We start from the raw sequence: 24,118 nt of genomic DNA on the forward strand, positions 1-24,118 counted from the left end.
GAAGAGGTGCCTCTCTCCTCGCTGCAGCCATGGGGCTCGGGGAATTGCCGCAGTCCCGCACACCCCAAGCTCTCCCATCACCTCACCCCATTGCCATCTTCCAGGCTCATGCGTGACCGCGTCCCTGAGTGCAGTGTGCACGCCTGCACGGCTCTGCTAATTAAGTGTGCGGCCTCCCACGCAGCCAGGCCCCTTAGAGGGAACACAGATCACCACCACCGCTGACTGTACAAGGGAAGCAAGCGCCAAAGGGATGCTGCCTTTTCCCTGGGCAGTACGTCTCCCAATCTGGGAGAGGATGTGAAGCAGATCTCCCAGCATCCGGAGCAGCCTTGGCTCTCCAGTCTGGGTCACTGCAGACCCTTTAAACCCTGATGCTTTTGCACAGCTCTGAATGGCTGTCCTTCCGCCCTCTCCCGCCCTAGTCTGCTCAGGTCGCAGCCCGACTAGTCATCACGGGAGGAACAGTGACATGAGTGGTGACGGCTGCCTGCAATCAGCCAGCAGAGAGCCAGCCAGTTTGTACATCCGGTCCCATCCCTGCTCAGAAACAGCAGGTGATGGATTCAGCTGAGCAGAGCTAGCAGTCACACACAAACATGTCAAGGGAAAGCCAAGACCTGGGAAGTCCAGTGTGTTTGTCTTCCCCACTCGGCTCCCCTTTCTCAGGCCAGCGCCACATGCAGCTTTTGTACCGATGTCACTATTTCCGGGAGGGGGGCGATTTTTCTACTGACATAGTTAGACCCCTACAGCTCCTAGCTGAAGTTGACGTACTTAGACTCACTCACCGTGGTGTCTTCACAGCAGTGAGTTGACTGCTGCCGCTCCCCCGTCGACTCTGCCTGCGCCTCTTGCGACGCTGAAGTACAGGAGTCGACAGGAGAGCGCTTGGGGGTCGATTTATTGTGTCTAGACTAGATGCGATAAATCGACCTTCGCTGGATCGACCGCTGCCCGCCGATCTGGTGGGTAGTGTAGACATACCCCTAGTGTGGACACAGCTATACTGGTGTAAAGGTGCCTTATGCTGGCGTAATCACATTTATACCAGTATAACTGCACGTACACTAGGCTTTAACTAGACTGGGATAGTTCGGTGTGTGGACAGAGCCCTCAGCAATAGGAATTGGCTTGTTCACACATCCTGATCAGCTTGCAAAGTGCAGAATGCCGGGCTATTTCCCTTCCTGATTTGCCAAGAAACGCAATAAAACAGGTCAGATTTAAGTGGTGATCTGCAGCAGCCAGGAACATTCTCAGACCCCAGCTGCGGTAACACAGATCGTTGCGCTAGACAAAATGACCTGTACTTGATTGGCTTTGAAATTGGGCTTTAAACCGTAATCCTGCTGCGGCCGTCACTCCACAACCAGTTTGTCACACAACCACATCCCTTTTGGTTTTAAAGAATCGCTATGACCATTTTAATCATCGAATCGGCATGGGTGAAATATCCTGGCCACCCTTCTAACGGCCTTCGTTAGTACCCGTATGCTGATCGTTGGCCATCACAGCTCTGTATGTTGCTTGGGCGACTTCTCTCTTCCTGCGAGCCTTGGGACCGTGCCACGCAAGTCTCTCCCTGGCGACTGGCCTTCCTCTGCTTCCAGCCCGGGTTCTTCCACCTGCTCCTCTCGGACTGTCGACTTCTCTTCCAAGACCTCTTCTGCCTGCTGCAGCTCATCGGTGCCACCACGACTATAAACTGTGTGCACTGTGAATTTAGGCAGGGTGGCCTCCATCATGCGTAAGAAATTGTAAGCAGGAAGAGGAGGCTTCCAGGCTTCATCAGACAAAGTAGCTGAGAAGAGGATACAATCAGAAGTTAATGACTGAGGGTTGGGACACAACGGATGGCAGGTAGGCCCAGATCTTGCACTGAGAACTGCACGACCTTATAGACCCCTCATTGTGCGATTCTCAGTGCAGGCCAGGGCCTAGCATTTCTCAGTGGTTTGAGCATTGGCCTGCTAAACCCAGCGTTGTGAGCTCAATCTTGAGGGGGCCATTTAGAGAACTGCGGTAAAAATCTGTCTGGGGATTGGTCCTGCTTTGAGCAAGGAGTTGGACTAGATGACCTCCTGGTGTCCCTTCCAACCCTGATATTCTATGATTCTATGATAACAGTTTGGCCAGAGCAGTTTCAGTCAGTTATGGAAATCACAGTTTCATTACAGTTTCCACTACCTACTCAGGACATTTGTTTTTCTCATGGCTGGAAAGAATTTGTATTTTTGAAATTGGATTTCTTCTTTAAACAGAGCCTTCAAATTGAGGACAATAATACAGTCATTTAATAAACACAATATGCAGTCCTGGCCCTTTTAAATTCCTCCTGTAGTAGAGGAGATCTCTTGCCCTCCAAGGTGAAGTCCAGTGTGTAAGACTTTGAGTGCCTATAAAAAGTTCCCAAAGGGTTAGAGGAGTTTTAAAAGGGACAGGACTCTAAATACCATATTCTAGTTTTGTACGAGAAACTGGAGTTTTTTCAAAACATCTCCATTTCTCCCAAAAGTTGTGAGTTTTTTAAAAAAAAATTTCAAGCTTTGCATCACATTTACCCCCTTCCTTCAAACCATTCTGTCCCCAGAAAGATTTAATGCAAACCAACAGGCTTTGGTTATCGTGTGTTATGTGTATTGTGTTTGATGTGTATTACGTATTGTGCATTATGTTCTTATGTGTGCAAATAAAGCTTTTTGCTTCAAAGTTATTTTTGCTCTTCTAGAATTGCTGCACAAGGGAACCACGCTGAGCCTACCTGACTAGAACTAGACTGGACACACCCACCATGAAAGTTGTTTTGTAAATCTACATCTTTAGCATTAAATATATTGAAAAAGGTACACAGTGGATGTCTTGTCTATTGTTCTGACTATAGAAAAGAGGACTAACATTAAGACAAATCCTTTGTTCTAAGTACAAAGGAAATCTCCTTCCTGTGCATTAGTATGTCACAGCTGAACAGGGAGGAGGTGGAAGTCACATCTGCCATCTGAAGTAGTTGGGACACCTCTGACAAAAATATTTAAACAAAAGCTTTCAGCGGGGACTTAAACATGTGCTTAAAAGCTCTGTTGAACTGGGGCCTGAATTAAGAAACGATTGACTGTACTTCTGAATTAGGTTTCTACAAAAGGAAAATGCCCTAACAGAAATATAGTATGCAAGGCATAAACATATGCACAGAAGGTGAAACTGGGACTTACAGGCTGAAAAGGGCTTATGTGGGACATCACTGGGACACTGTCCTTGCTCTGCCCATGGGTAAATTCTACACAAAGGCCCCAGTCCTGCCATGAACTGGATGGGAAATGAACGACAAATTAAAAGCCAGCGATAGAGAAAATGATCCCTTCAATATAAGGTGAGCAGATTCAGAGTGTTTGTACAGAGCTGAGGAAACACAATAGATTGACTGATACTGGTGTCATTTAGGGCCTAACAAGATTGGGAGATTGGACAGAAAGGTGTGAAACTGAGTGTTACTCTGCTGACAACAGGAGGTAGGAGATCGTTATCTTGTCCAAGAAAAGTATTGAAAGGAAGTGAGGTGCATGTGTTTCCATTAGATAAGAAAGGTTCTTACGTATGTTTTTAATGGTAATTCCACAGGTGGTGGGGTTAAAGCATGAGATACATTAGTCTTGGGACTCTTTCCAAACTAAAATTCGATGCAGTTGTTGAGGGCCTTTTATTTCCACAAAAGCCTCACCTATTACCACAGTGTGGAGCTTTGTCTTCGTCTAGTTGCTGGACCATGTAACAGCTTTATGAGCGTGCCGCTGCCTCATGGTGCACACACCAATTCTTAGCTCTGGAAGTAGAACCCATGTTTTCAGATCACTCGGTCCTGAGTTCAATCTCCACCAACAACCAGTCTATTACAAGGAAGCAGTAGCAGACTCAAACCTAATATGTGGCCCTGCCACTAGAGGGGGACAAATTGCCAAACCGTCTCCAGGGGTTTAGCGCTTCTCAAAACGTCTCAAATTCTGAAATACTGCGACGGAAGAAAGGGATGTGTATTTCAACAAGAACGTTGGCAAAAAGCATGTCCCCTTGTCCAAGCCACTGTACAAGAGTCGCACTGACAATTGCCAACATCTGCTGGGTTTGGATAAGTTGGCTTTAAACAAGCGCTCTAGAATCCACTCAAACCAGCTTATCCAAATTTTCATTTGGAAAGAATCCTTCGTTTGCAAGGGTGCTAGATGTTAGCACTCAGGTTCCATCTCCTGTTTGCCTGTGCCATCCCCGCTATCAATCAGCCCCACCGCTACACCTATCGCCATAGGATCCAGGTGCTATCCTGAGCTCAACAGTAGTGTAAAGAATAGAGCTGTTGGTTCTGTAGGCATTGACTGGAAATGGTTTGGAAATCAGGATCTCTAAGGAATTATTCCAGTGGAGAAAATAAGACTCCACTTACTAGAAACTACTCAGAGTACATTGGCATGTAGAGATGTCTTTAGCTGTGGAGGGCAAGAGATTTAGGGACAACACATGGTAGATACTACGTTAAAAAGGGATGTCCACACTCTTGTTATTGGCCACTAGGACGCTAACCCAAAACCCAATGGAGTCTTTCCATTGACTTCAATGGATCAGGCCCTAGGTTATCTCCTCAGAAAACACCTGATTTTGCCCCAATGTCATTAACAATCCACCAGGTTTGTATTTCACATTGCTCCAAAATTGAGTTAGTTTAGTGATTGTGAGTCTGAAATTGTTGTAGGGACGAATTATGAAAAGCATTTTGGCTTTTTCCACCTCAATTCCTGAGTCACACAAGCCACTGAAAAGTTACCAATAACGACAGTACTCCATCTTCAAAGAATTTCCAGTACGAGGCATCAGATCCTTCCACCGATACTGCACTTTGACAGTAAATGCACAGGCAGGCTGCAAGCCCAGCACTGAAAGTTCCCAGTATGAGAGCTGGGGCAGACTCAGGAGGCTTTCCACTAGCAATCAGCATTAAGAAAGCCTAGTTCTCAATAACAGGGCTCAAATACAGGTTGGTGGCTTATTGCAGAAAACTGATGGTCGTTCAGAACTATTCCCACCCAGCTCTGGACAATAAGCAGCCTGCAAAACACAGCACCTCAGACTGCAGAATCTGAGCGGTCTTTTCTGGCTGGACTATTTGTGCTTTGGCTCGAGCACAGAATAACTGAACTTTCCCATCACTAAATAACCATGACAGACAACTGAGCGCAGTGCCTAGAAGCATCATACAAGCATGCATACTTACCGCTGGGAATCTCGAGCCCGGCTTTTAACTTCTCGAGCCAAGACAAGACGTTCGTTTCGGTGACGGGTTGGTCTGAAGGAAATGAGAATACTTGACCGCTGGAATGACGGTTCACCCAGGCAAGAAGAGGCAGAGGAGGTGGAGTGCTGAAATAGGCCTTCAGGACTCCTCTGCCGACAGGAGTGTTTTTCCTGTAGAACAGATCAGATTGAACTTGGTCACTAACACGTAAGCAATGAGACAGGAATAGGATGTCCCCATTTGACAGGAACAGGGCCTTTTCTTATATAGGTGCCTATTACCCCCTACCCCAGTCCTGATTTTTCACACTTTCTATCTGGTTACCCTAGACAGGAATGAGCAGCAAAGGCTAGATCCTGTGAGGTGCTGAGCGCTCTGCCCTGATCCAGCAAAGCACTCAAGCCTTTGCTTAACTTCAAGCCTGTGGCCAGTTGCTCTGAGGTCAATGAGATTACTCACATGCTTCACAGTAAATGTGCTTCAGCTAGATCAGACCTAACGCGTCTGTGTGAGAGTGAAGTGGGGCCCACTGTGTAGGGACACGGTGGGGGGAGGGTTAGGGGACGGGGGTGACTTCACTCCTGTGAAGATGATCAGCATGAGTCTTATGAACCACATAAGGCCTAGGCTGAGTGCTGCCTAGGAGTTGGACTGGTTTTCTGCACAGCAGTGAATTTCACCCTAGAAGAGGATGCATTTTACTAGCTATAAAGCAAACAGGTATCTCCTTCCCAGTCTAGCCATTTAAACAACACAACCTTTTCCTCTTTGCAACAACACTTCTTCCTTCCAAAAAGGTGATTTTTCTTTTTAAATAAAGACCAGTGGAGGAATTAGGGGCAGGGAGAATTTGAGAAGGCCAAAAATTCCAGGGGCGCTTATATACTGCACATTACTGGCAACCAGCTTGTTTGCCCTTAAAAAAAAAAAAGTGCGTTCCCCATCCGCAAAATGACTCCCCGCCCCGCAATACAGTTCTCAATAACAGAGCACTTTCTGATTCATTTATTTTGGCACCTCAGGGAACAGAAAAAAATTCAGAGAGGAACAATTAAAAATAGGTAGGGGAGGAGATAAAAATCTTCCCTCCTGCAACTCTGCATTTCTTGGCTGTTATCTTTGTTCTGTTTCACAATCTGGTTGATTGTGGGGGCGGGGGCGGGGCCGGTCCCTTCTTTTGCTTTAAATCTTTCACTCCTTCTTTTGAAAACGTTGGGTTCTTTCCCGTACCCAGCCCTTCACTGCATTGTTCACAAGTATTTTCACGTTAGTTACTCAGAAAGTAAAATCAATCAAATGAACTCCTTCAGCGAGAATTCATTTACTCTGTTCTCCTATGGGCGAACAATAAACTCCAGGGTAGCACCAGTTATCAGAACAAGGATAGGATTCAACTGATAGTTTAGTACTTTTCCTTGAACACTGGCAGTCATCATTCAACTCTTACTGCACTTGGCTCTTTGGGTCACTCTCTCTTTCGCTGTTGTCCAGGCCTACATTATTAAAGGCTTTAATCACTACTAAATAACTCAGCGTCTGCAGAGGAATATGGACATAGGACTGCAATGGACGTCTGCTTCTGCAGGCATCCTTGCCAGGATTCCCAGTGAGTTCACACTGAAAACTGGGTTAAAAAACCAGCTCGATGGTGCTTTCCGTAACTGCAGACCCATGCTGTGAGCTAGGTCCTGGAAAGAAGCAAACGTTTTTTCACACTCACAAGTTCATCCAGCAAGCGAGAAACGCCTCGCGCCCTTTTCCATTCACCACACTCAACATTTCCATTCTCATGCTTTGATTTAGGCCTCGATCGTTGAACAAAATGAGTAAGGGTTTTTCCAGGCTCAGGTAGTCGGGGAGGTTTTCCACTGTGATTTCTGGCTGCAAGAGAACAAAGTGAGATGGGTTTTAGGGTGAAAGGATCAAGGCCAGAAGAACACAGGGGCTAATTTTATGTAGTGGTGCCATTTATACATTGGGTGGAAGCTGCTCAGATTATGGATGCGTTTAAAACGCCTGGAATGCAGACACATGAATCCAGCGGGCTTAACAATGCCTGTGGGTATGAAATTCATCCCTTTTCAGTGGAATGGTGCCAGGCCTAGGCACCAGTTAGATATAACCCCACCCGCCCAGCACTTGTTTAAACACATCCATGAACACACCGCGGATGGTCATGCGGTATCTCATGAACTTCCCGTGTAACTGAAAAAGTGCATTTATTTTTACCGTAAGCAGCAATTATACTTACAAATGTTTCCAGTAATTGGGACCTGATTGTCTGAACTACGTCCGGTGCACTCTGTTTTGACAGCGGGATGCTATCTATTCTGTGATCTTCACGCCTAGCTAGAAGCAGCGCTGGAAGAGGCACGGCATATTTATGGGCCCTACAGGAAAATGGCTTATTACAACAATTGAATGCAACATCTTACGCATGCAAAAGCTGCTGCAATGCATTGTTTATGTCCTTAGGGACTGGATTAAGTACACTGTGGGAAAAGGCTGGGGAGGGAGAGAGACTTGAAGGCATCAGGGTCTCAGTCCTGTGGGATCCTGAGCACTCTAGAATCCAGCAAAGCACTTGAACTCTATGCTTGACTCATATATTTTGAAGTCAGAAGGGACCACCGTGATCCTCAGTCTGGCCCTGGCTTCGGTGGGGTTCCTTCTATGCTTCACGTCAGGCATGTGCTTACGTGCTCTGCTGGACTGAGCATGGAGAACCCGATTTGCAGAGGTACTTAGGCACCAAAAGATGCAGATAGTTCCCTAGGCTGCAAACACCAATGTCAATGGGAGGCTGGTGCCTCGGTGCTTTGGAGAATCCTATGAGGTGTCGAGCTGCTTCTTCAGACAACCAAATACCCTTAAAAATCTAGCCCCGTCTGCTCGGCCCCTCGCCAGAGCGAGCTCTAAGACCCTGACTGGCTTTAATGGTGAGCATGCGATGAAGTGGTCAGCTGAATCACAGCCTAAATGGGGGTCTATGTTCACCGGCCTCAATGGGAAGACTGCAGACTCCCAGCACAGAGGAAACACCTAGCGCCTTGTGTCTGAACACTGAAATGGCCAGCAGCCGCTCGCTGCAATATAGCAGAGTCAACAAGGATTTGGGCGAAGCTCTCTGGTGGCTTTAAAACTCTAGAAAAGGGCTTCCCTTCTATTGGTTCCCAGCCACATGGATTTATAGCAAAGAAACTCCTGGGACCCTGGGTATAAACAGAGATTGATGCCCTTTTGAAGGCTGAACGAATGGGGTCTGGAGAGACAGCCATGGACTTCAATGGGATTTGGATCAGGCCCACTCTGCACAGGAAGCCGGGGAGAAATAAGCAGCTAAAAGTAACGGAAAAAAAGGGAGAGAGAGACTTTTTCTTTTGCTTCTTTTTGATGGATGAAGAGGGATGAACATTTTCTCCACACCCCCGCACTACTCTGAAAAAGGGAAGGTTCTGCCTTTTTAAAACATTTTTACATTAGCAGTTTGGTCTTGCCTGCCCCGGATGATTCTGGGGGTAGAGAACTAGCAAGGTTGTGAGATGACAAGGAAGTGAAAACTTAGCAACTGAGACTGGGGAAAAGATTCCTTCAAACAGAGACGTAAAGTGACTTATCCAGGAGGTCAGTGGCAGAGCCAGGAGAGAATCCTGTTCTCCTGCATTCCAGACCAGTGTCCTCTTATAGTTGGCTATCATAAGAACACAAGACCAGCCATACTTGGTCAGACCAAAGGTCCACCTAGCCCAGTATCCTGTCTTCCGACAGTGGCCAGTGCCAGGTCCCCCAGAGGGAATGAACAGAACAGAACAGGCAATCCAGGCCCTGTGACCCATCTCTGTTTACAGAGCAGTGCTGGCCTTATGGCCCTCTCTACACAATGGCTTGTACCTGTATTTGAACAGTTACGGTAATGCCCGGATAGCTGGAACGTTGTCCTTAAAAAACAATGGCATTCACTGAAGTGCAGATCAGTTCATATTCTTACCAAAAAAGGGAAAAAAACCAAACACTTACAGAATCAATGCATCATCTTCAGCATACAGTCCTGTTGTTACATATCCCCTGAGCATGTTCCCTGCTTCGACGAAAGTTTCCCTTGCTGTAAAAATACATAAATAAGTAAATAAACATCCCAAAGAAAAGTGCATTTTTCCCTTTAGCCACTCCGAGAGGGCAGTTGAGCGCTGGAACCGGTTTCCAAGGGAGGTGGTGGAATCCCCATCTTCGGGGGTTTCTAAGAACAGGTTGGACAAACACCTGCCAGGGATGATCTAGGTTTACTTGGTGCGTTCTCTTCCAGCCCTGCATTTCTATTATCAGACCCCGTTGGCAGCAAGAGCAAAGTCTGGGGCAGGGACTGTCTTTTTGTTCTGTTTGTACAGCACCTAGCACTATGAGGTCCTGCTCTATGATTGTGACTCCTAGGTACAATGATGATGATAATAACAACAATAACAATAATAATACAAACAATTACCAACAATATGTAGTACCTACATCCTGATGAAAGGCCAATACAAGCACATTGTCTTACTGATTTTACATTTACACACCTTCAAACCCAGCAAACTAATTCCTTCAAACTTGGCTTGACTTTTAAATCTTGGCAAGACCCTTCCGAATTAATTAATTATTATTATTTATGTGGACTTCCATAGCTCCAAAGAGCCCCAGTCGTGGATCAAGACTACACTGTGCTAGGTGCTGTACAAACACTGACCAAAAACATTTACAATCTCAGGCACAGGTCACCGTCTAATCAAAAGAGGGCGGTGTTGCAATTTCTATCTTGATACTGCCCTAAACTGTAGCTGTTGCACAGATGTTCTAGGCCATTAACGCAGAACTCCGGAGGCCTCAGTGCAGGGTGGTGTGGGTTCAGAAAACTGCTTATCTAACTGGAGCATATAAGTTACACTGGGGGGTGAATCTCCTAAACGACAGGTCTGGTAACTACAGATCAAAGTTCTTAAGGCTCTATTGCTCAACTCAGCACAGTCTGGAATCGCTGCAGACTGAGTAGCTCCCATTTTTCTATCTCCCACACACACACACTCAAAAAACCCTCCGAACATGACAGTTAAATGCAAAAATCCAGCATTCTTTCTTGATTAAAGGAGAGAATTCCTACACTCAGGAGAAGCCAGGAATTTCCAAAACTTAAGACTGCAACTTTAACCCAGCCAAGTCACACATATGTAGCTTTTTATAATCCTCGTTAAATTTTAAGACTCAAAATATTCATTTTTGGTTTCAATATTTACCACAAAAGCAGCATAGCCACTCCTACGCATTCAAAAACCATGCGTCAGGCCCTGATAAACCATGAGATTGGGTTAATAATAATACATATGGGGTTCTCTTTCTTTGCCTTCTGTTTATGAGCTTTTAGGGAAAACTCAGGTCACATTTTCATGCTCTTCTCTTCAATCAGAAGGGCTCACATAAATCACATGACTCCAGGAGCTGGGGCTTAAAGTAAAGCCACCAGATATCACAAGCCTCATGATAAAATCATGAGACCTGGCCGTACTGTAATATAAATGGCATGCATAACACGGATGAATTAAAGTGATAGGTGCTATCTTAGGTTTTGGAATTTCCTCATCTTTGGCTGCTTAATCAAACAACTTTACCAAAGCACCAGTGATAGGGAAAAAACAAAATAAGCCCCAAAGGAAGAGCTGCTTAAAAAGGGGAGGGTAAAAGAGATCAGCAGCAAATGGAGCTGAACTGCCCCCTCCCTTTTTTTTTTGGTCAGATAATATAAACGAAATACAGGTACTAGGTGAGTGAGGTGATATCCTTCATCCACCTTGTCTCGCTAATATCCTGGGACCAGAACGGCTACCACAACAATGCATAAAACAATACAGACGTGTTAGTGGGTTCCAAAGAGGATGGATCTAGACTGTTCTCAGTGGTAGCAGATGACAGAACAAGAAGTAATGGTCTCAAGTTGCAGTGGGGAAGGTCTAGGTTGGATATTAGGAAACACTTTTTCACTAGGAGGGTGGTGAAGCACTGGAATGGGTTATCTAGGGAGGTGGTGGAATCTCCTTCCTTAGAGGTTTTTAAGGTCAGGCTTGACAAAGCCCTGGCTGGGGTGATTTAGTTGGGGATTGGTCCTGCTTTGAGCAGGGGGTTGGACTAGAACCTTCCAACCCTGATATTCTATGATTCTAAGATTTTCTAGGAAGTGTCCAGGCGGACACAAGACATATAGGCTCCAATTCAGGAAAGTACCTAGGCAGATGCTTAAATCTAACCCTATTCAGGACAGCATTTAAGCAAGTGCTTGGGACTTGAGCATGTGCTTAAGTGCTGCCCTACATAGGCAGGGACATTGAGGATGCTTTCTTGAATTGAGACTGTGTTCAGCTGAACCAGATTTCAATGAATTCCTCAGGTTGCTTGTGGCCTGGATCGTCCCCCTCTTTCATACACCTCTGTTGAGCCTCAGCCTTTTGGGGGCCGTCGGAGGCAGAGCCAGAGCTGCCTGCCTATCCCACTGCTGGAGTTCAGTTTGAAGTGATCTCTGTGGCAGCCGTTGAGTTTTCTGTAGGAACCAGAAGCCTTGAAATTAACATGGCTCCTCCAGAAGATAATGAACCCTACCAAAAATAAGGGTTGTCTAGATTCATCAAACGTTAAACTGGGATTTGCTTTAATTTCCCCAGAATCTGATCAGCTCTTCACACCTACAGCCCTTGATAAAGCTTTGATGCTTGCCTAGAATAAAAGTACCTTGGAACAACAGGAAGAGTAACTGCCAAGAGAGAGAGCTCTGCGTCCTACACAAAGTTTCGCTGGATAAAGAAACTTTGAGCATGATCCAGTAGTGAAAGTTCCCAAATATCAGCAGTGTCTTATGAAATCATCCTCTATCCAGCACAGTATGTCTAGCCTCTTGAGGGTCGCAGTGACCTCTAGACATCAGTCAGCTGCTTGTAAATTCAAAATACTGTTGTGATTCTTCACCGCAGCAATGGAAAAGTTCCATGACCAACCCCTGTAGGTTTTACATGTGCTGTATTTTTAAGTCTCCTGAAAGATCATAATTGGGAGGTGAATGTATTGTAAAAGAGACATGGCATAATAAACTGCAGTGACACAAATTATGCCCCGTTGCAGATAGGTGTTCGTTATTTGCTGTTGGCTCAAATATCAAACATAGTTTAAAACATTATCCTGAGAAACAAAGAACAGTTATAGCTGTAACAAGTGTTTTGTTCTATACCCACCTTCATGGCGCTGCGCCAAACAGGATGCGTGACAGGCTCCTTTTTCAAACCTTTGTAACCCTCAGATTTTGTTTGTAACCCTCCTTACTTGTTTTGCGATTCATGAGGTTTCAGCTTAAAGAAACATTTTACCACTGCCCAAACAACGCCTACTCTGTGATCACGCAATGCGGATAAAACACAGCATCAGATGCATCAGTCATTTCCAAGGCAACTGGTGATATTGACAGGTAGCAGATGACAGAACAAGGAGTAATGGTCTCAAGTTGCAGTGGGGGAGGTTTAGGTTGGATATTAGGAAAAACTTTTTCACTAGGAGGGTGGTGAAGCACTGGGATGGGTTACCTAGGGAGGTGGTGGAATCTCCTTCTTTAGAGGTTTTTAAGGTCAGGCTTGACAAAGCCCTGGCTGGGATAATTTAGTTGGGAATTGGTCCTGCTTTGAGCTGGGGGTTGCACTAGATGACCTCCAGAGGTCCCTTCCAACCCTGATATTCTATGATTTTATGATTCTATATCCAAAGCAGCCAAGAGATAACTCCATATTATTTGTATTATGGTAACACCTAAAGGCTCCAACCAAGATCAGGGCTCCATGGTTGCAACTACAATTCACAGGACCTCACCCAGAAATCTCCTTTATGCCTATGGCTGCAGCCCAGAATCCATGCGGCAGGAACCATCATTGTGTTCTGCGTTTGGTCTGTGCCCTAGTGCAATGGGGTCACAGCCTATGTCTGGGGCTCCTGGGCACTCCCACAATGCCAATAAATAATAATCATAGTGGTAGTAGAATTACGGTAGCACCTGGCTGCCTGCACGGAGATTGGTGCCCCATGCTGTGAAAACACATAGCAAGAGAGCTCCTGCCCCTACAGTCTCTAAACAGACAAGACAGACCAAGGCTGCGACATGAGAGGTATCATTTAATTCAGCAACGCACTGAATTTTTAATAAAAACCCTAGTCCTCAGGGTTACAGAGAAAAGCTGGAAAAGGTAACCCCCACCCCTCCACCTCAAACACCAGGCAGGAAATCAACAGAACTCAACATGTACCGGCGCTTTTTTAATCTCTTGATTTTTTTAAGCCAAGCTTGTGATTTTGGGGAGATGTTTTTTGAACTCTTGGGCCTGACAACACTAAGCCGGACTCCAGCCAAGGCATTTGTGCAAGCCTGGACTCCATTGTCTGCAGACCCCGTTCAGTATGTCTGCACTGCAATAAAACATCCGCGACTAAGCTGTGTCAGCTGACTCAGGCTTACGGGACTCGGGCTGCGGCGCTCTAGAATTGCTGTGTAGACGTCCGGACTTGGACTAGAGCCTGAGCTCTGTCATCCTGCAACGGGGGAGGTTCCCAGAGCTTGGCTTCCAGCCCAAACTCGAATGTCTACACTGTGATGTTATAACCCTGCCGCCTGAGCCCCACAAGCCTCAGCCCCGGTGTTTTATTTAAGTGTAGACACACCCCCTAAGCACACATGGTGAGGGGGATTCTCAGCCTCTATTCTCACTCCCTTCAGATTTCAGTCCTCACAAGCGGCCTGAGCCCAAGCCCAATGAAGTCAATGGAAAGACTCCCATTAACTGGCTTGAGATTCAAAGCTGCGTGCAGGCCGATAAGCCCTTCACCCCACTCCCATAGGCCCACTGAAAACCCTGCAGTTAGGCAGTGTTTCAACTAGCAGTTGGTGAGTCAGGAACTTTGTCAAACACAGTCAGAGTCTTAGAGGTGCTTCCTAATTACACAATGAAGCCAGTATTTAAGAGAGCATTTTGTTCCCAGTATACTGAAAGAATCAACCAACTTTTGGTATCAAATCAAGTTAATCTTCTATGTGATCTCCTCCAATTTTTTCAGGAAACTTCTCTGTTATTGTTCTTTAGAGACATCCTGAGAGGCTTGTCTGCATGGGGAAATTTGCCAAAATAGTTGTACTGGAATAATTATTCTGGAATAAGACCATTTACGCAGGGGTTTAGAGCAAAATAACTATAAGTATTTTGGTACATTTCCCCCTGTAGACAAGCCCTTAGGAAAACACTTATTGGTCCATTGAATGATTATCTAATAATACAATTTCATTGAAAGTGCATTGATTGTTCTTTTGTTTATAGCTGGACATCTGTTAGTCTAACTTCAGCTCCTCGAAAAACCAAGCATATGACTTCATACACTGTTCTGGAATAAAAGTGTCATGAGAAAAACATCCAGAGACGTCCTCATTCTGCTAAGGAAAGAGGCGAGCTTTCCCCTGAGTGATGAGACCTGGGATCTGCCCCTTGCTCTATTTCCCACTTCCTCTGGAATGTCAGGCATGTCCCACCTTTTTTGGACGCAGTCATTCATTTTCAAGGCCTCGAATTCTGGGCCCCGCCCAATGCGCTCAAAACTAGAAGCGGCTTTTGAAAAGCTGGGCCTTGTGCTCAGTTTCTAAAACGGAGACGACAGTGCCGACCACCATTATAAAAAGTGCTTTAGGTTCTACTGATGAAAATGACACAAAACCCATCGGAGTCAATAGGTGCCTTTCCATTAACTTTCATGGGCTTTGGATCAGGCTCCATAGCGGGGTTAAATACTATTATTACTTACCCTACTGTTTGAAGATGGTAATGTGCCTTAACTATTGCCGATCAGTCCTGTAACTTTCATTCTATTACACTCATGTTATGCCCTCGACACATTTTTACCCCCTTCCGTAAGAGCGTGGCTTGTGCGTGTGCGTATCTGAAGCCAGTATGAAGTACAGTACAGAAAACAGTGCTATGGAACAAGATGTAACCAATCTGCCTCTGGCAGGCAGATTCTCTTCCCAGCTGCAAAGCATCCCCCTTTCTGCTTTCTGGGCAGAGGCTCTCAGATTTCCAAGCTGGGTGAAGATAACTGACAGGATGTGGGGTCAAAAGGCCACTAGTGTTCAGTTTGGCTTTGACTGGGGCATAGCGAGCCAGGCTATTTCTTGAGCTGTTTTTGAGGGGAATTGTGACTGCTCATTCTCCCTTTCTGGGTTGATTTATAGTCATTTAACTCTCTCACATTAAAGTCAGGGCTGGTTCTATTTAGAAACACCATGGACCAGATTGCCTCCTCTCTCCGTCTGCTGATGGAGAGGATGGAAACCCAATGTATCCTGCCATGGGGCTCGGGAAGGTGCAGGAGGCGAGTACTGCTTGTGCCAGAAGACCTATCCTTTCTTCAGACACCCTGGAAGCCCCTCTGCAGAGATCAGGTTATGGAGGAGGGGAAGGGGTAGAATGGGGTTCGTGGGAACCAAGGGAGAAAACGGGAGCAGAACTCAACCTGCAGAAATGTCAGCGCAGAGCATTATTTCCCACTGGCCAGGAGAGAAGATCACATGTTTTAAGGAAGATGCTGGAAGTCCATGCAAAAGAATGCATATGCTATTGTGCACCTACCACCTGCACATACAAATCGGGTGACTGGGGTGCCAATGGCTTGTAAGACGCCTAACTAGCCAGTGGATCCAACTCATTTGCGTGTGCAGTCATAGCAATCTGACTCACTACCCCTCCTCTTGACCCTGAGTCCTCAGCATATACAATTAAGAGTAACCACCAAAACCTCACCAAAGATTTTCAGTGGCTCCAAGCACGAACCACTTCCAAGCCTGCTTAGCTTGTAAAGTAAGATGAACATCAGGAATTTTCAGTTGTCCTATCTATTTAGCTTAAGGTTTAATACCACTGTCCATAAGTATAGTGGCTGGAAACCTTCCATGTAAAGTTATTAGCAACAGTGGAGTCCCTGTGGATTTCACAGAGTCACTGGCACTTCTCCCTTTATGGGGTAGAAGCTCTGCTTGGGATAGGCTTTGGTTTTGATTTTTAAAAACTTTATTACGTACTTTTGGTCTCGTTTGTTCCAGGAGCTGGGCAGATTGTGGGTTGGTTGAGATTTGCTGGGCAGAAGGGAGGAAAGACATTCTCACAGTTAGAAGGCCTTTTTGAAGAGGAAGGGCGTGCAGCATTTCCTTGAGATCATCAGTCTTTGGATTGGCCGGACCCTGATTTTCCCTGGAAGCTTGTTCCATAGCTAGATCCCCTCAACTGAGAATGTTTTGTCCTTGGCTCTCACGCACACTGCCGTGATATCTGTGAGCTGCCCTGTCCTATAGGAACTCTTCAATCTACCTTGGGGTTTATCCATTAATTGAGCTGAAGATTAGAACAAGGCTTTAAACTGGCACCAAAAGCTGACTGGGAGCCAGTGGCGGGACAGGAAGATGGGCCTGATATGCACCTGTATGCTCACTTCTTTCCGCTGCTCTACACCTGCAGGTTACTGTATCTCTCATAACTTACTCATTCCACAAGGCACGTATGCCACTGCAGCCGCATATTCAGAGAGTGTTCTGCCACGAGCTTGAATGTTCTACCGCTTTCTGCAGGGGGTGGAAAGGTCATGAGGGTGGTTGTTTGTAAAGCTGAGCATGATGCAGAGTTCACACCAAAACTTGACACGCACAATCCTCACATCTACAGTTGTGGTTTGATCTCCCTGGATCCTTCTTATCATTCAGTCAAACCTACCTTCCTTCTCTCACATACCTAGTTGGTGTAGCATAGCTCGGTATGACGTTTGGAAGGGAAGGGAAGGAAAATAATCTAGATGGTTACTTGTGGCCGTGCTAACTGAGTGCCTATGCTGTTAGATTTAAACCACCAGTACCTGAGTTCACAAGGAAATCATGCGTTCTACTCTCAGGACGGTGGACATGCAAAGGGCAGAGTTAAAAAACCAACAGACTCTTAAGGCTGATCTTGAGTTATCCACATGCAAATAACAAAAAGTGCAAACATCTGTCTCACCCTCAGGTAACTCAGACCCACCAAGAGATTATCTGGAGACTCCCCCACAACACAGACAAACCCTTTGTGTGACTGTTGCTCCATCCTCTGCTGGTTGGAACCCTGCAGACTCAGCGTAGCTGGTTAAGAAAAGAGCTGGGCTGTTCAGCCTGGTAAAACGAAGGCTGCAAGGGGATCTGATTGCTCTCTATAAATACATCAGCAGGAGGAACCCCAGGGAGGGAGAAAAGCTAGTTAAGCTAATGCGTAAGGGGGTCACAAGAACAAAGAAGTAGGGACTGTCCGTGACTAAATTTAGGCTGGAAATCAGAAGGGTTCTACCCGTCAGAGGAGGGAGGTTCTGGAACGGCCTCCCAACAGGAGTAGTGGAAGCAAACAAACAATCTAACAGGTTTCAAGGCAGAACTTGACACATTTATAAATGTGATTATTTTCTGGGGCTGCCTGCAACAGCTGGGGCCTGGACCCAATGAGCCAGGACATCCCTTCCAATCCTATGTAACGCCACCCTGCACATAAAGGGAGGCCTTCCAGGTAATAATAATAAAACACCTACCTCTTACATAGTGCTTCTCATCAGATCTAAAAGCACTTCACACAGGAGGGCTGCGTCATTAGATAGAGAGGGAAATGTAGATACAGAGAGGGGAAGTGACTTGCCCAGGCTCATCCAGGAGGCCAAGCTAGGAACTGAACGCAGATCTTTTGAGTCCCCGTCCTGTGCTCCAGCCACTAACCTACACAGAGCTAAAGAGGGCATGAAAGTCTGAAAGAGTGGGCCAGGTGGCAAGTCAGAGGCCCCGTAGAAGGAGCCCAAGGGATAGCCAAGCTAGGAGAGGAGGCATGGGCCGGAATACAGGGGGTATTATAGGGAATGACTGTCAATAAAGCCAACCCCAAGAAACAAGCGTAGTTTAACCCTATTCAGCACAAATAGCCTTTATTCTGGAGCAGGCTGGAAAAAGCCATTAGGCAGGAGAATATTCAATCCCAGAAGGTGCATGTCTTGGGGATATTAAGAACTGTGGGACACAGAGCTAATAAGGAAAGTGCCATCTCCATTTTACCTACAATTCCTGCACTGCAGTGCTACCCCGGCTACTCCTTTCTGCCTAGATAGAATTTCTCGCAGAGTGCTGTTACGTGAGGAATATGTGCGATCCACTGCATGGACATCCTTCACCTCTGCAGCCATGCTCTCTCTCTCTGGAGGGCCATAATTTAGGTCAATAACTTTGCTCTGAGAGAGGAGATGAGTTATTGCCTGAGTGTGGAAATCGCTTCCTTTGGAGGACAATCAACAGACCACCATTAACAGGTTTGCTCGAGAACCTACAGAAAAAGATCACTGGAAAACTTCTGAAGGAAGGATTTAACTTAGCAGGGCTGCAATCCTGCAGCATGTGGATGGACCTGTGCCCCAGTGTGGAGAGCCACTGAAGTCAATGCCAGGCCGTAAGAGTCATCCCACATGTACCTGCTTGCAGAACTGGGGTGTAGGACCTCATTCTCTGGAACAGCCTTTGTTGGGAGCACACCAACAGAGAGCTAGACTGGTCCAGTAGACAAAGCACTAACGTAGGGCTCAGGATATCTGGGCTCTGTTCTCAGCTTCTTGGATAAGTCACTTCACCTCTGTTTGTTCTCTCACCCTTTGTGCATTTTGTCTATTTAGACTGTAAGCTCTCCAGGGCAGGGCCTGTCTCCCATTAATTGTACAGCCCATAGTACAATGGGTCTGTACTCTCATTTAGGGCCTCCAGAAACTACCGTGCTGCAAATACTCCACATACACCAGTTACATCATTTAGCAAACGAGGAACCAATGAGTTCCTCTCAAATGGCAGAAATCCTCATCTTTAGGTACCAGACAGGAGCTCCTAATCCTGCTAACCTTGTATTCTCTTTCTCTCAAAGTGCCATGTTTACCTTCTTTCATGCTAGGGTGAAATATTCCCAGAACTGGTGTGCTGTGGTATGATGACGAGTCGGCATGGACTTCCCCAGTTAAATATTCGTCTACTTCTTCAATGGTGGTCAGCTTCGCAGGGCAGGAAATGCTGCTTCTAGAGAAATGAATGAAAGCCAGGGGGAGATGCTTTGTTTAACATGATTAAAAAAAACTCAAAACATGCAGCTTTGTTAAATAAGCAAAAACCACAACAGAGTGAATGCAACGGAAGACAGACACATCAGGGAAAATCCCAACCCGCTTCTGGGAAGGGACGGCAGACTCATGTCACGACTACTCATCTGTCGTGGGTTTGCTCTCTCATCCTCTCCCCAGAGGGAAACTCTGTGCAGTGGAGCATCTTGTTTCAGTAGGCTGGGTTTTCGTTCGTTAAACATACCTGTTACTCCGTGTTTATATTAGAAACAGCAAGGTCAAGAAATGCACTTTGGACTTGGAGCAGAAAGTGGGGAGGCTTGTGATGGTCTTTAATTCCCATGGGAGTTCATTCTACAGGCTCGGACCCAGGGTGACCACATGTCCCGATTTTATACGGACAGTCCCAATTTTTGGGTCTTTTTCTTATATACACTCCTATTATCCCCAACCCCCGTCACTATTTTTCACATTTGCTGTCTGGTCACACTACTCGGACCCACCCCAGAGAAAGTTCTATCTCCTGTAAAGATGAGCTTGACTTTTATTGCTGAGAGCACCACTGGGCCAGAAGACCGTGGCTGGCAACTCTGCTCTTCGTCCCAGAGCTTTAAACAGTCTTTTAGGTAACCTGGGTCCAGGCCAAGAAGCGCTTTAAAGATAAGGATTGGATTCAAAATTCTGTGGGAAGCTAGCATAGAGAGCAGAGGACAGGTCTGATGGGTTCATGGCAGGCTGTGTTGCTGAGAAGATGGGCTGCAGTGTTTTGTACTAACTGGAGTTTCCTAAGAGCTGAAGGCTTCATGCCCAAGTACAACATGTTGCTGTAGTCCAGCCAAGAGGTGATGAAGGCATGAATAAGGGAGGCCAGGTCTTCATGCACCAGGATGGGATGGAGCCTCCAAGCCAACCGGAGATGGTAGAAAGCGTTCCTCGCGGCTATCACGGTGTCAGAGCTCAGCGTTAGTGAGGAATCCAAGAGTACTCCTACACTACAGATTGATGGACCAATTGTGAGTGTGAACCTTCAAATCAAAGCAGACAGCACCGTGGCTGAAAATGCCCCAAAATAATTTCCTCTGCCCATCAGCCTCATCTCTGCCTTGCTTGGATTCAGCTTTAGCCAGTTGTTCTACATCCAAGAGCTGATCTCATCCAAGCACTTGTTTTGAAAAATTTGTGCTGAACCCCCAGTAAAAGTTTGCAAAGCCTAGAAAATGTTAAAGATTGTACACATTGGGGAGTGGGGCGGGGGCTGCCAAGTAGCAGACAGCCTAGACCTTGAATGGATCCATCTTGATTCCTTCTGGGGACAGGATGAAGCCTAGGAACTCAGTTAAGGTCTGATCAAATGAGCACTTTTCGAGTCTACCGTAGAGACCGTGTTGTCAGATTCTCTCCAGGACTGTGCAGATGTGAATGATGTGTTGGTTCAGATCATCTGAGAAGATCAATATATCATCTGAGTATACAACTACAAACTGACCTAGTAGATCTTGTTGCACACCATTAATGAAGTGCTGGAATGTTGCTGGGGCATTAGTCAACCCAAATGGGTTGACCAAATATTCAAACTGTCCATAGCAGGTCTGAAAGGCAGTCTCCCTCTTGGACACGGATGAGACTGTAAGCTCACTGGAGATCCAGTTTAGTGTATATGTGGGCAGCCCTCACATCGTCCAACAACTCAGAGATTAGGGTTAGGGGTTAGTGGTTCTGGACTGTTACTTGACTTAGGGCTCGGTAATCAACACAGAGGTGGAGGCTGCTGTCCTTTTTTATGAAAAGGGCTGGGGCACGGGCTGGTGAGGTTGACCTGCAGATGAACCCCCGGGCCAGGTTCTCTTGGAGGTGTCCTCGTAATGCTGCCAGTTCAGGCTCTGACATTGCTTAGCTCCACCCAGATGATATCTTCACCGCTGGCTGGAGTTCTATCGGACAACCATAGGTCCAATGTGGATGGAGGCTTTCTGCATTCTTTTTTTAAAGACATCAGCTTAGCTGCAGTTCTGGGGGATGGGGGAATTCCATAGTTCCCCCAGTGGGTGTTTCGATGTGGGCAACTATACCTATTTGAACCTTCTCGGGCCTGGGTGCAACCCTTCCTGGTCCCTGGCCGCACCATCAGCAGAATTCTGATATGAAAGTGACCTTCTGGTCTCATCAATGAATGAGGGGGTCATGAAGGGTTAGCAAGGAGACACCAACGATCAGGGGAAAATGTGCAAAATGGATCGTACCAGATCGAATTATCTTTGTGTCCCTGAATAACAGCCTCCAGGGGGACAGTCTCCTCCACATCTGGACCCAAAGACAGTGGAGAGCCATCAATAGTTCCAATCATCTCCGGCGTGGCCTCATGTTGCCAGGGAATCTGTAGGGCCTGAGCTGTAGCTGGATCCACAAAATTGTCTGCTGCTCCCAAATCGATGATGGTCTCTTGGAGGGAGATCTGCTGGGGATCTCCCAGGATGTGCAGCTGGATAGATACCTGCAAATGGGAAGCCTATGGATGGGGCTCAGGGTGGGTCTTAGTGAGGACTAGGGAACAGGGAAATTCTTTTCCCTCAAGGACCAGTCCGGTTCCCCCCACTGTGTCTGGATGGACTTGTTTCCCCAAGCTGCTTGGCATTCGTACTGGGCAGGTCAAGATGACATGGCCAGGTTCGCTGCAGTAGAAGCACAGGTGGCACTGATGGCGCTGTTCTTTTTCTTCAGGAGTGAGGCGCTGATGAGCCAGGTCGGCTTGCACAGGTTTGGCGGGCGATACAGAAGGTGAGGTCCCAGTAGGCCTGTAGAGGGACTGCAGGGAACATCTTTTCTCCTTTCTTCATTCTCACAGCCGCTCATCTATGCAGATGGCAAGGTCCACAAGAGTGTCTAGGCCTGCAGGCATCTCTACCCAGGCCACTTTGTCTTTGATTTCTTCCTGCAAGCCCCCACTGGAACTGGTACAGCCGCACTGTTTCGTTGCACTCTGTATCCACTGTGAGGTGACGGACATATGCCACTCAGGAGGCCGCTGTACCTTACGCCCCTGCCGAAGTTTTCTCAGGGTGGGTTCGAGCTCAGGGTGGGTCATTGAAGATGATTGATATTAGCTGGAGAAAGGCATCCCAGTTTGACAGCACCAGCCTACAATCTTCCAGCGTGGGGGGGGGGCAAAGGCGGGGGGCAGTCTAACACATCTCCTGTCAGTAGGTTGATTACCAGGAAGTCAAACTGGGGGAGCAGGATGGATCCCAGTGTTTGGACAGTTTCCTGTTCCTGCTGCTGGCTTAAGTAGGGCCAGTGGGCCAATCAGCTGCTCTGGGACTCTGCCAATAGGACATCGGGGTGGAGCCTCAAACTGGGCCTGGGCTTCACAGGTCCTGGGTAAGGAGTTGTCGGCAGGTTGCCAAGTGGAGGGTTGGAACATGGCTGCTCCTGCGGATCTGGGTTTGGAGGCCCATAGGTAATGACTCTCCAAACAATAAACAAACATAAGGTGTCTCTCTATTGTGACAGGGAGAGTCAAACCAGTGGATGGATCTAACCTTTAAGAAAAGTTGTTTCCTGATAGTGAAAATGTGTGGAAGGTTGTTAAGCTCATTCCAGACCCACCAACTAAATTCAAAGCCTGCTGCTGAAACTAAGATTAAGTTCGAAACTTTGACTATGTAAATAGACCATGGTTCTGGGGCAGTAAAGAGCCTTCAGAAATGTCAAGCTAAAATACTGACGACGCTGATATCAACAGGACACTCACAGCCTGAGAAATCTGAGCAGCTCTGCTGTTCCGAGCATGCCAGTGTAAGTCAGTGATCTTGCTCCCTTCTCATACATCTTGGTAATGGGAAATTGGGTGACATTCTGCTTCATGCAGACATCAGGCCAGTCCCAGCAGTTTACTTTGGCAAGCGAAATTCCTTGGGTTCCTGTAGCGGAAAACAAAAATATTTACAATAAAGTCTGAGGAGTCAAAGATGAATTATTTAGGCAGAGAGCTTTCCAAAAGGGCACTTAGTTAAATACTGAAAAATATGGTAATATCCATGTTAGAAATCCCTTTGGCTTTGGACTTACCGTAACTGCAGTGTTGAGGGCTAGATTCTGATATACTTAAACTCATGCAGAGCCGTGCCTTAGTCCCGGAGTACTGCCACTGAAATCAATGGGACTACTCGCATACTAAGAAACCAGTCGGTGTGAGCAAGGGTATCAGAACCTGGCCCTAAATGAACCTCACCCATCATCCCAATAATAGCATGAAACTTATTAAAATTCAGTTGAACTATTGTTCCCCTGTCTGCCAATGTATTAATTATCACAACACGTTTGGCTCATTTTCGGTTCCTCTGTGTGGCTCATTATGCCACTCAGGGAAGTGCCGGTAACAGTTTCACATTCCGTGGAGTGTTTACTTGCTGCTTTTTCTACACCGTGTACATTTTACAGAAGACATGACAGTCAGCTCTGAATGGTGGGGTTATAATGCCATTAAGACAGTAAGGTGATGTCAAAACATTACAGCAAAGGATAAATGGCTTGTGTTGCTATTGGAGCAGCAAGAGGCAAGTACGTCCCCCTAAATCAGAACTGGCCAGTTGTTCTATTTAATAGATCTAATCTTGGATAGCTTCTGGTACTCCTCTCCCACCCCAAGAACAT

General features: G+C 46.5%; 1 protein-coding gene across 18 annotated transcripts in view; it reads right to left on the bottom strand.

Moving 5' to 3' along the window:
- Positions 1–937: 937 nt before the first annotated feature.
- Positions 938–24,118, bottom strand: part of TXNDC16 (thioredoxin domain containing 16) — a 77,299-nt gene continuing 54,118 nt past the window's right edge. For 17 of the 18 annotated variants that reach the window (XM_030562893.1, XM_030562896.1, XM_030562886.1 and 14 more), the window contains 7 exons: positions 23,217–23,385; positions 19,291–19,427; positions 9,299–9,383; positions 7,533–7,671; positions 7,002–7,162; positions 5,261–5,451; positions 938–1,804 (listed from right to left, as the gene is read on the bottom strand). In XM_030562893.1, the coding sequence (XP_030418753.1) occupies positions 1,512–1,804; positions 5,261–5,451; positions 7,002–7,162; positions 7,533–7,671; positions 9,299–9,383; positions 19,291–19,427; positions 23,217–23,385 (1,175 nt within the window). In that variant the 3' untranslated portion in view covers positions 938–1,511. Of the gene's footprint in view, positions 1,805–3,718; positions 3,821–5,260; positions 5,452–7,001; positions 7,163–7,532; positions 7,672–9,298; positions 9,384–19,290; positions 19,428–23,216; positions 23,386–24,118 lie in introns of all 18 variants that reach the window. The other variant, XM_030562900.1, reaches the window with a different exon arrangement.

Source organism: Gopherus evgoodei, chromosome 4 (assembly GCF_007399415.2).
Source record: "Gopherus evgoodei ecotype Sinaloan lineage chromosome 4, rGopEvg1_v1.p, whole genome shotgun sequence".
In the NCBI taxonomy this organism is placed as follows: domain Eukaryota; kingdom Metazoa; phylum Chordata; order Testudines; family Testudinidae; genus Gopherus; species Gopherus evgoodei.